Source organism: Anguilla anguilla, chromosome 5, assembly GCF_013347855.1.
Source record: "Anguilla anguilla isolate fAngAng1 chromosome 5, fAngAng1.pri, whole genome shotgun sequence".
NCBI classification, from domain to species: domain Eukaryota; kingdom Metazoa; phylum Chordata; class Actinopteri; order Anguilliformes; family Anguillidae; genus Anguilla; species Anguilla anguilla.
The window spans coordinates 22,618,562-22,631,433 of record NC_049205.1 but is presented as its reverse complement, the minus strand read 5'-3'; the positions used below and the strand labels follow the sequence as shown (position 1 = coordinate 22,631,433).

General features: G+C 39.0%; 1 protein-coding gene across 1 annotated transcript in view; it reads left to right on the top strand.

Moving 5' to 3' along the window:
- The window catches only part of LOC118227554 (chromodomain-helicase-DNA-binding protein 2-like), a 65,662-nt gene that overhangs the window by 9,793 nt on the left and 42,997 nt on the right, over nucleotides 1-12,872 (top strand). Inside the window, 8 exon segments of the mRNA XM_035418133.1 lie at nucleotides 6,165-6,226; nucleotides 8,516-8,647; nucleotides 9,117-9,281; nucleotides 9,803-9,942; nucleotides 10,094-10,148; nucleotides 10,150-10,308; nucleotides 10,626-10,726; nucleotides 11,028-11,069. Coding sequence (XP_035274024.1) covers nucleotides 6,165-6,226; nucleotides 8,516-8,647; nucleotides 9,117-9,281; nucleotides 9,803-9,942; nucleotides 10,094-10,148; nucleotides 10,150-10,308; nucleotides 10,626-10,726; nucleotides 11,028-11,069 — 856 coding nt within the window.

The window sequence follows — 12,872 nt, the reverse complement described above, 5'->3', positions numbered from 1 at the left end:
AGGAGTGTGTGTGTATACACACATGAAGAACAGATTGTTAAGTGTGTGACAAGAAACGGAGCGGCTCTAAACAACTGTGGTCACAAACTATAGGTCTATAGGATGGCATCGTACTTGGCACACATTCATTTCAGTACTACAGAGTAGCATTTTACTTTCAAAGTAGGAATCAAACTGAAAGAACAGTATAAAATTCAGATCACGCCAATCAGTCAAGGCTCTCTTAGAGTTGAGTGAACTGGTTGTCAGATTTTTGAAGCTGAATGCTTTGACCAGTTGCTTGAATAAATGGCCACTCATCTTTAAGAAAATAATTGAACACTTGGGTGCTAATAACGTCCTATCAGTCACTTAATTCTGCATGATGCAATTTCCCATATGACATGTCTGGGCTACTCAGAGTAAAATCGTAAGATTCCAGTGCAGTTAAAAAAATGAATAAATATTGCTGCCATGTGTCAATTTTCTGTTCTATTAGTCAATGAGAGAGTGGGATAATTTGTGATATGAACACATCTCATTTGCATCTGTCTCACCTGCAGTAATGGAGAACTATTGAGAACTATACTGTGTATTGATGCTTCACTTCATAAAAGTTGTACATGTATGGGACATGTACATGTATGGGACATTCCACTTTGGTGGAATGTCTATTAATTTTGTGTATTGTATCTGGTGAGTACTTAATTTTTGTGGTCTTGGCTTGATCAGAAAGCTAGCCAAGGTGGGAAACAATCTGGTTTTCTTTAAAACACTTCCTGAACGGTAAGTATTTGATTAAGCTACCTAGCAATGCATTTCTTTTCACAATTTTGAACATCACACAAAATGTCACCTTTTGAATACCTTATTTGGGGATGAAAAACAAGGTAAAATTGGACAACCAACCATACTGCTTTGACCATTGGTTGAATTGAACATTCTGACATTTTTGCAAACTGAGGCTCAGGAGATGATGGAGAGTAAACTGAGTGAAATGCTCATTGTTAAATTATCTGTAATAGAGGGACATAGGGTACATTTTATCCCTTTTTGACTTATAACCTCTGTTAAAATTGAATTGACCCTGAACATTAAATTGAAAGGTCAAACTCAACTTCCATTTGACTTTTTTATTGACAATACAATATATTGCACTGCTTGCTGAACAAATGGATAACTTGTAGTGTTAAATCCCTTCAGTCTGAAGACTGACTGCTTGGACAAGAATTAATGTGGTATATTCATTTGTTATAATATGAATCCATAATATGAAATCAGGCCCTGCAATCTGTTGTGTTTTAGGCTGTGTTTATTGGGAAGACTGACATTTAACAGGTAACAGTCTTGTTGAAGGTAGAAAGTTCAGCTCAACAACCATGGAAAAATTCCCCCAAAGGGTTAATTTTTTCAGTGTTTAAACTTTGCTTCTTTTTGAGGCAGCCATTTTATAGGCTGAGCTGTATAAAGAGTACTAGTGTACATTGAGGCTCACAGCTTATTCACTGCAATCCTGTTTTTCCAGAAAAAAATCTAATTGTTCCTGATGAAAAATTGTTGTATATGAGCACAGGATTTTCTAACCAGTGTGAGTGCTTTTCATATTTCATTAAATGGCTGCATGTCCACTTCAAAGTCACAAAATGGCTCTTGGTTTGTGCCGCATAGCTAGTCAGACATGCTGCATTACACTGGTGTTCTTGGAACTACAGGAAGCTGGAGTAGGAAGTGGCTCAAAGGTCATTTGGGTATGTTGTGAATAGGGATTGGTTGGCTTTCCTGCATAGCAACTTGACGGCCAGTAGAAAATCAGTGTAGCTGTGTATGTCCCACCCACCCACATCAATTCATTATTTGGAGATGCAGCCTGCCTGCCTTCTGTGGTATTTTCTTACAGGCTTGCAGTGAGGATTTGTGGCTCAGCATTTTCAAATAAATATTATTTTATAGTGGAAAAAAAAAAATTTAAAAATGAAATGTCAAGGTTCAAAGCACCATCCAAACATATTTTTTTATTTTGTAAGGGCAATTTGTCGTGGTAGTGTATTGCATTGTTCTGAATTGCATGAATTATACCTCAGCTCTTTACAACGTGTGGGCTAAACGATCTTAAGCTTCTGTTTGACTGGAATGATTTGCCTCCTGTAATGTTTCGTATGGAGATAAGACACTGGTAGGTCAAAAAAAAAATGCAAGGAATGGAAGAACAGGTATTGAGAGGGTGTGTTTCAAAGTTTAATTGTACATTACATTAATTACAAAGACATGATAATTTACTGTGGCTTTATAAAATATTTTTGTTAAAAAAAATTCAGTAGTTTTGCATGTACTCTACATGCAGGTTTAATTTGCATTTATTTGATAAATTCAAAAAATGCAAATTAGTTTTTAATTTTTATTTTGACCTGACTACTTAAGGCTGTCTGGGTTGGCATATTGTACATGTATTTAATAGTGAAGCATGAGGCCTGTACATAAAGGAAAAATGATGTGTGAACTCCTGTTAATATTAGGTACCCTGAATACACTGATACTCTGGGAATTAAGGAAGCATGATTCAACGCAAGTCCATGGTTTATTTGTATTTCTTTAGATCAGATACAAAATACTGTATGCATATGAACCAAGATTGAGATTCAATGGTAGTAGTTCTCAGAATATTATTGTAGGTTTCCCTGTATTCATCTTGACATCTGTGAAGGTTCAGTCACAAATGCATATTCTTGCCTGACAGGAGACACATGTTATAATATGGTTAATTCTTTAAGTGAACAGGCAGATTAAAAGTTCACAGTACTCCAATTGCAACAAATGATGTGAATGAATATTACATTTTCTTAAAAAGTGGGACATCATTTATGTTGTTTGTTAAATAGAAAATAAGAGTTGTAAATATGTAGTAATATATTTTGTGGCTGTTGATGAAGTGATGATGAGGGGTTAGCTGCTGATGAGCTATTAAAGCGACACATTTGGCTATGCTCCAGTGTACATGAATATTTATATTGTGTTGGGGAAGAGTTCAATTACACAATGATAAACTACCAATATGTTTAGCAAAAATCACGACAACTTGTTGTAAGGACATATAAACGGCGATTCCAGTCGTCCCAACTGAAAAGTGGAACCTTGCATAGTTGCTAGGTCCCTCCAAATAACTTTGATTTTCCATTTTTTAAAATAACTGTAGGCCTTTCACCTACAAACGTCCAAGAAAAGATAAAGGGACGTGCATTTTGGAGTTCGAGTTACCTCATCTGTTTTAAATTAAACCACGCTGTTTTCACAATGCGTTTGACAGAGCTGAATTTATGCATTCTTCCTAAACACATAGGCTAGTTCTGTTTCGTTTGGGGAAAGGGATACACGTTCAGCACCACAGTAATTAATACTCGTATTTTACCCAATTAAAAGTAGTTTTGGGTATTTTTAATAGTGGGCATTGGGCACTTGATATCTGACTTCACGTTCCCAAGTGAAATACCCTATCACATAAACCATATTTCACCTCGCTGAACACGTTTTAGTTGCTTAATACTTCATGGCACCATACTCATAAATCCAGAAAGAAAACCTATTTTTTCTTGGACCAAAATTAAGTGTGCGAGTTTTCAATCTGGATGCTCTAATGTGACATTTGGACTCTGCACCGTATGCCAAGAACATTTTTTCTCTGTGGTACCATGCTTCACATATCTTTATTCCTCGTGACCTTTAAAAAGTGTAATGTTAGGTTTTTATTAATCCATCAAGTAGCTGATAAGTTACAGTTGAGGCCAAAAGTTTACATACACCTAGGCTAAAGACATTCAAACTCCACACATTTCATGTTACCATACATTTCCTGTGTTAAGTCAATTAGGGTATCTACTTTATATTTATATGAGGTAATTTCGAAATAATAGCAAAGAGACAGATGTATTTCAGCTTTTATGTACTATATCAGATTTTCAGTGGGTCAGAAGGTTACATACGCTTTGTTAATATTTGATGGCATTGCCTTTTAATTGCTGAACTTGAATCAAATGCTTGGGGTAGCCTTCCACAAGCTTCTCTCAATACTTTGCCAGAATTTTTGCCCATTCCTCCTGACAGAACTGGTCTAACTCAGACAAGTTTGTGGGCCTCCTTGCTCGGACACTCTTTTTCAGTTCAGTCCACACATTTTCTATGGGATTCAGGTCAGGGTTTTGTGATGGCCACTCCAATACTTTCACTTTGTTGTCTTTAAGCCATTTTGCTACAACTTTGGAGGTATGCTTAGGATCATTGTCCTGCTGAAAGTCCCAGTTGCGATCAAGTTTAACCCTCTAGCTGATGTCTTGAGGTGTTGCTTCAGAATTTCTTGATAATCCTCCTTCCTCATGATGCCATCTATTTTCTGAAGTGCACCAGTCCCTTTTCCAGCAAAACACCCCCACAACATGATGCCCCCATGCTTCACAGTTGGGATGGTGTTCTTCAGATTAAAAGCCTCATTCTTTTTCATCCATACATAGTGCTGATCATTATGGCCAAACAGTTCAATTTTAGTTTCATCTGACTAGAGAACACTCCTCCAGAAGGCTAGGTCTTCGTCCTGGTGATAACCTGCAAACTTCATTCTGGCGTTTTTATGCTGGTCTTGGAGTAGGAGCTTCTTCCTTGCACGACAGCCTTTCAGGCCATGGCGATATAGGATTCTCTTAATGGTGGATGTAGATACTTTGGTACCTGATGCCTCCAGCTCCTTCACCAGTTCCTTTGTTGTAGTCTTGGGGTTCAGTTGAACCTTTTGGACCAAAGTTCATTGAGCCCTGGGAGTTAATTTGTGCCTCCTTCCTGAACGATGCAGTGTATGTGTGGTCCCAAGATTTTTATATTTGCATACAATTGTTTGTACAGATGCTTGTAGTACCTTCAGTTGTTTGTAAATTGCTCCTGAAGAAAAACCGGACTTGTGGAGGTCCATAATTTTTTTTCTGAGGTCTTGGCTGCATTGCTTGGATTTTCCCATGGTATCAAAGGCAAAATGGCAGTGGCTCTAAAGGTAGGGCCTTAAATACAGCCACAGGTGCCAATTAACTCCCAGTTAACTCCTAATTATGACAATTAGCAAATCAGAAGCTTCTAAAAAATCATTACATCAATTTCTGGAATCTTCCAGACCGTTTAAAGGAACAGTCAACTTGGTGTATGTAAACTTTTGACCCGCTGGAATTCTGATGTAGTAAATTAAAGCTGAAATAAATCGATAGGTTCTCTAATGTCTTTAATCGATAGGTTAAAAATGACCTCTCGTGAACAAATTAGATGCCCTAATTAACTTGCCAAAAGAAATGTATGGGAACATGTGCGGAGTTATGAAAAACTGAGTTTGAATATCTTTAACTTAGATGTATGTAAACCATTGGCCTGAACTGTACGTGTGAGTAACTTGGTGTTTTTGTACGTTATATATATATATACCGATCAGCCACAACATTAAAACCACCTGCCTAATATTGTGTAGGTCTCCCTCGTGCTGCCAAAACAGCTCTGACCCGTCGAGAGTTTTTAAAATCATGTGGAAATAATTCACCCTCTAACAATATCTTAGTTTTTTATAGCCCTGTAGCAACTAATAATGTAATAAACTACCAATAGTTTAATAAAAACCAATAATGTAATAAGTAGTAGCAGTAGTAGTAGTGTACTTTATTGATCCCCGGGGGCAATTTGCACTGTTGCAGCATCAAAGCCAACAAAGTAACACAATCGGATACAAATTTACAGTAGATACAAAATATCAGATACAAATATACAGTAGATTCAAATATGTACAGAAATCCAAATATACCGGAGGACACCTTCAGAGGTGGAGTCCATGCCTCGACGGGTCAGAGCTGTTTTGGCAGCACGAGGGGGACCTACACAACATTAGGTAGGTGGTTTTAATATTGTGGCTGATCGGTATTTGTGTGTGTGTGTGTATGTATGTATATATGTGTGTGTATATATATATATATATATATATATATATATATATATATATGCATATTAACTGTGACAAACTTTCTGTTTTAATAAAACTACATTTGTACTATTGAATTTATGCTCATTGTAAGTTCTGAACACAGCATTGTGTTTGCCTTGATATGTGTAATTCTATGTGTTCTGTGACTTACGCTGGGCATGTGTTTGTATTTGTGTGCATGGGTTTGCAGGGCAGCAGCGATTCGGAAAGCGAAAGTCCCAAGCGTAAAGGACTCCGGCAGAAGAAGAGAGAGTGAGTATCTGGGAGCCAGGATGGCAGTTGGAGGAAAATGGGTTTCCGGCTCACATATTTACATTTTGGTTTTCATTTATGCACCTTTGCATCGTACTGTCAGCTTATGTGAAATCAGTGTGGATGTGCTGCTGTTAGTGCCAGCGTAAGCAAATGCTAAATGACTGCATTCTGTCATTAATTTGACATGTAAGGAATGCAGGCCTTTCTGCTGAAGGTCCACACAGTCTCCCAAGGGAAAAAAGATTTATCAAGGGACACAGATTATCAGATTATCAACTGTTGTCTGTGCATGTCTTTGTGTGTAGAATAGTACATATAGTATGTTTAAAAAAAAAAAAAAAAAGAATTTATGTGCTGGCATGTCTTCCATTACCAATGTATTATTTCATTTGGAGAAATGGATGAAGAATGTCCCTTAATCATACTTGCCAACCTTGGGACCTGAGAAATAGGGAGATTCTGAATAAAAGTGGGGAGTTGTGGGTGTTGTCTACCAGAAAATGTGAGTTTTTGTTTCCTGCATTCTGGTGATTTTTAAGTAAGAATATAACAAAATAATAAGCATACTGCAACTGCATTTTTGTGTGAAATGGACCTACTTTCCATGTTTCAACAAAAATCCATTTTAAGTGTGTCTGTTCAAGTTTTACAATCCATTTGAATACACTGTTGAAATAGTGAAATAATCTGTGCTGTGCACTAAAAATGTAGTTAACTAAGCTATCAACTACTCGACACTGGAAGTAGTTCAACTGTGGTGCAGCTGTCAATAAGAAAAAAGTACTTAACTACTTTTTAAAAGTAGTTTTATTTTAGTTATGTTGTAGCTACTTGATGATAAAACATAAATTAGGTTACCTATGGGAAATGCCAGACATTGGCTAACGCTACCGTTTTGATGCTTAGACCTTTCTTAAAAAAACATAAAAAATTAATAAGTTAACAGTTCATTTAGCTGCATTTTTTTCCAAGTTGATTTTAGGGTTTGAAATCTTCAATATGAGCTCTCATGAACTTAGCTACATTGTTTTAATAAATAAAGGCTTAAAGACAGACATTTTACTTGTTCTCAGTTTTATGAATCCAAAGCTAAATCAACCAGCTAAAAAAAAAATCGTCAATTTCTTTGCCTAACCTGCACTGAGAATCACATTCCCTAAATATCACAGTTTGTTTATTAAAACACCAACCAAAAGGACCTTGCATTACTAAATAACAGCAGACTTACTTGATCTCACTCCAAAAAATTATGAGAGGCACAGCTGTAGTACTCCTGAGTCCAACTACTTATCCATGATGCAATTACTTCTGAGGACCACGCACTACCACCGAGGGGAAAATAGAATCGGGCAAGAAGCACTCGCTGCAGCCATAGATTTTACCAGACCTCTATTGTGTGAAATGTGATGTGACTGAAGATCAATGATGATCAGTCTACCTTTAAAAATAGGTGGGGTTGGGTTAAGGTAGTTGAGTTGACACCTGCCTAATGATTTTCTAAGGCGCGTTTTCAAAGAGAAACAAATTTTGTCCTAAAATGGGAGAAATCTCTGAGAATTGTGAGCCTGGGAGGAACCCAGGATAGGGCAATGAGGGTTGGCAAGTATGTCCTTAATGTGTCTGTGTGATTCCCTGCCAGTCTTCAGCCTGTGCGCACTTCCCTCATTGTACAGGCATGGGGTTTCGCAGCAAGCCTGCAGTAAGTTAATCACATGCTCTACCTTTTGCATTTCTTTTCAGTCGTGTTTCATCTGCTTGTCTTCCTTTTCATACTAATTTGAATGGTAGTGTGCAATTGTACAGATGTTCGTGGCTCATCTGAGACAAGTTCAGTGAATGCAGGTTCTGTGGAACCCAAGTCTGGTGGATTCGGGTTCCATCGATCTGAAGTTCATTGGGTACACATTCCGTTGGCCTAAAGCAGATTGATGCCAGTTTTGCAGATCAGAAGCCTATTGATGCAGATTCTATAGATCCCTCAGAATATTAGATACAGATCTCATAGATCTGAAACACTCAGATTCTCTCTCAAAAGGAGTCCCTACTACTCTCCATGTTATGTGCCAGGGGTGCATATAGGTCTACACCTCGTGCCTCCTGCATGCGCTGCTGGTAAACAGAAGGTCTGAGGACAGGAAGTGAGGTGGTTAGCCTTGTGAAAACTGAACAGGAAGCGGAGGCGTGTGCATGGGTGGAGGTGCTGAATTATAGAGAGGGCTGGTGCTTCCTGGTACGGGGATGCTGGGAATCCCAAAAGGTGAACCTGTGGTATTTCTGTGTTGAAAGAAATACCTGGAAAGATGATGGCTCAAATGACGATGAAGAGGAGGAGGAGGATGAGGAGGAGGATGAGACCAGCAGTTCAGACAGTGAGCAGGAAGAGAATAAAGTTAGATCCAGACGTCTCCCAGCCCGAAGGTAAGGGGTGTAGCGAAGCCTGGTCTTCAGACAGCTCTTCCAATTGATCCTGCTGCTTGTCAGTCAATTGCGATTAATGCCCCTCTTGTTATCAAAATTATCTTAAAATGGCTTAATCATTAACATGATTATTTTCAAAAAAGTAAAATGTATGCATATACTGACATACACAAGTGTGATGTCATTTAAATTTGAAATAACCCCTTTCATTTTATTTCCCCCATTGAGAATACCTTTTAGATAAAAGCAGGCTTTTTTGATTAACTGATGTATTGACATTTTTAATTAAGTAAGATGTTCAAAGCTGTCTCAAGGTCCAGACTAAAGGTATATGCCAGAAGTGGTACTAGATCGCTACACAAACATGCCAGAATGAGAGAAGGGCCTGCTGAAGGACGCATGCAGCTTTTGTGCAGTGTAGATTTTAATTAATTACATGTATATTTTTTTGCTGTAATGTTTTGTCTAGACCACAGACCAAAACAGCTGCAGCCAAAAAGCAGCAACCTCAGAAGACCAAGAAGGTGAGGAAGCAGGAGTCGTCCGATGATGATGAGAAAGAGGAAGACGATGATGATGAGGATGAAGACACTCCAAAAAAACAAACTCGGCGAAGAACGGCGACGAAAGTCAGGTGAGCGCAGGGTAAGGGGTTAATCTTACCTGTCTCCTCAGAGTCCTTTAAGCCACTGACGGATTAGGTCCAAGAAAGCAGGTAAGAAACAGCTGTAAACTGCTTTTACAGATCTTAATTGATCAGTTGCTTGGTAACAATGAGAACTAATGCACCCTGCAGCTCTCCTAGGGAGGGAGTCTGCTGTAGAGGTGGGCGGTCAGGGCCTGTATTCTAAAGTAAGCATCTCAAAGCATTCTTAAGGTGCCTAAGAGTATGAGTGTTGATCTAGGATCAGCTTTACACTGGCCATGTCCCAACCTTTTAAGTTATGAGCTGAACAGCATAACCGATCATTGATCAGCTTTTGCTAGGAAGCACTTCATGGATGCAGGCCCTGAACTTGCATTTGTGTTCAAATCAACTTTGACCACAACACTATGTTGTCCTTTGGACAAAGACAGTTGCCAGGCAATGTGCGTAACTGCATGTCTCGTTTACCCACCTACCTGTCCATTTGACCCCTGACCTCACCTCCCCAGCTACAAGGAAGATCAGAATGATTTTGAGACTGACTCTGATGACCTCATTGAGATGGGGGGTGATGGGGCGGAGGAGCAGCAGGACGATGACAGCGAGACCACAGAGAAAGTCATGGACACCAGAATTGGGAATAAAGGAGGTCAGGACCCAGGGCACGATCCTCAGCACCACATGTAGTCATATGTACAGTTTGGGGGTGGGGGGGTTACACATTGAAGGTTTTTATTCAGCTGTGTGTAAAAAAAAATGTGTGTAAATGATTTGAACGTTCTCATTGGTGGCTCCTGCAGCCACGGGGGCGGAAACCACCCTGTATGCTGTTGAAGCCAATGGGGAGAGAAAGATGAGGGAAAGATGAGGGAGAACCCCAGTTCCTGATCAAGTGGAAGGGCTGGTCCTACATCCACAACACCTGGGAGTGCATGGACTCTCTTACCCAGCAGAAGGTCAAGGGCCTGAAAAAGCTAGAGAACTTCAAGAAGAAGAACGATGAGCTCAGTCTCTGGTGAGAGGGGGAGAGAGGAATTTGGGGACAGGGGTTTTACTTTGCCTGGGTCAATACTTGGATTACTTTGCTTGGGTCAGTACAGGGTATGAAGCAGTAATTTTATTGGATCAATACCGGGTCTGAGGTTTTAGCTTGCTTGTGTGAGTACTTAGACTGAGAGCTAATTTTGTTAGGGTCAGTGTTGATACTGGGATTGAGGCCTTGCTTAGTCTGGGTCAGTACCAGGGTTGATACTTAATGTGTTTGGGCCATTACCTGGGTCAGTATGAGCGAGCACTGAGGCTGAACAAAGCATCTGTGTTGATCTTCCTAAGGTTGTCAAAAGCTTCCCCTGAGGATTTGGAGTACTACAACTGTCAGCAGGAACTGACAACTGACCTCAATAAGCAGTTCCAGATTGTTGAGAGAGTCATTGGTAAGTGGCAAGAGGTGGTACTGGATGCTTTTATCTATTTATCTGGATGCTTTTATCTAGGTTATGGAATGCTTGTATGCTGCAGTATGCTCCTCTTTATTAAAGAAGTGGAGCTGAAAAGGTTTATTTTTCTGAATGATTTTAGTGATTGTATTTAATTGCTCTTTCTTTTCTTTTTGAGCTAAAACTGATGAATAGTCTTCTGAATATTCTGTCCTGCAGAAGCTGAATTTGAGTGTTGTATTCTGTAACATGACTGATGTGAACCACAATGTGGGATAACATTTTTTTTCCCAAACAGCAACTAAGACAGGGAAGACCCAGGGCCCATCTGATTTTCCCTGTGAGTGATCCTTCTGACCATAACTGACCATTCATAACCACAAAATCACATCATAAAATGGTCATTCATAACTGTCCTGTTTTAAAGTCGGACTGAAATTGCTTCGCTTATGTTTTGTACTACCCTTGGTGGTAAAATAGGCAGTGTCAGCTGTCAAATTTTTTGTTTTTATTTATAGAAATTGGTGTTTTAAAAATCACTGCGCCACCTACTGTGCTTTTTCCCCACATTTTAAAAATTGCTGCTTCTTGACGTCAGGAAGCGGTCTCATTTGCATGCAGCCTATCACAGCGTGTATTTGCTTATGATTGACATTGAGGGCTAGGCTGCATTTGCCACTGTCAAGTCTGGCAAACATGGCACCTTGCAGGCGGCATTGTTGTGTTGAAGGATGCACAAATACTGTCTCACTATATGCAATCCCGAAGGACACAGATGTAAAAAACAAGTGGGTAGAATTTTTATCAGGTTCATTAGTGTCAAACAACACAAGAGTCTGCAGTCTGCATTTTAAATCAGACAACTTTTTGAATTTGGCGCAAAAACAGAGTGGATTTTGCAAAGAACTGTGACTGAACCCTGGATCAGTCCTCACTGTCCAGTTGTAGCGGGGTTGTCTGCGTTGTGTTTTCTTGTAAAGATGACATGACAACTGCTGCATGGGATCTGCATTTATTGCTATACAGAGCGATAGAAAGATTGTTGGAAACAGGTTCGCTCGCAACTTCGCTCTCAATAGCGCGATTAACGGATATTGTTGGTAACAGGCTCGCTCGCAACTGTGCCTGTTAAAATATCCAAAATGTCTTTTAATGTATGTATTTAAAGCACATGTACTTTTCCTATGCGGTACAAAATAGAAGAAAATGTATATTATTCTGAGAATGGCATGGTATTATCACTTCGGCCAAGGCTGTAGTTGACTAGCACCATATAGCAACTTTAGCAAATAGCTATAATGAAAAAATTCATGATAGAATGCAACTGAAAAATACGTTGAGCAGTCCCCAGAATTCGATCAAGCACAGTACAGAGCAGTACGGAAGATAACCACAAAGTTAGTTTCTTATATTATATTTTGGATGTATAATTACTGAGTGTATGAATTAAATTTGCCTGGCTTACAAGGAGGATAGCCAACAGCTACATTTGCTAACGTTAGCTGGGATAGCTGAAAAGCAATCTTAGCATCAACATAATTATCACACGAAATATAAAGCAACAGTTCAGGAAAGCCAAATATTATTTATCTAGCTAGCTATGGAGATTTGTTGACTTTGTGCAATATGACAACTCATTTAGCTTTACCTATCTACTGAAATGTAGCCTGTCACCCTATTATTTTATCTTGATGGCTGTCACAGTCAACATTTTCAGACGGTCCGCCCACTAGCTGTCACTCAAAACGCAAGCAGTACGCCCTCGACCCCGCCCACACAGTATCCGACCTCCATAGTAACATGATAGAAACATTTTTGTGATATGTCCAAAAGTATACATTTTTATCATTTAAAAAAAAACATTTTTAAACCATTTACAAACAATTTTGCAATGGTATAGAATATAAATAATGATACAGTATTTCAAATTTCTGTCCGACTTTAACCATTTACAGTTGTGGCCAAAGGTTTACATACACCTAGGCTAAAGTTAGTGTACATTTACATTTATTTTGGGAAGTCAATGAGGGCATCTACTTTGTTCACATCAGAGGTAATTGTAAAACAATTGATTAGAGACAGATTTATTTCAGCTCTAATTCACTATATCAGAATTCCAGTGGGTCAAATGTTTGCATACACC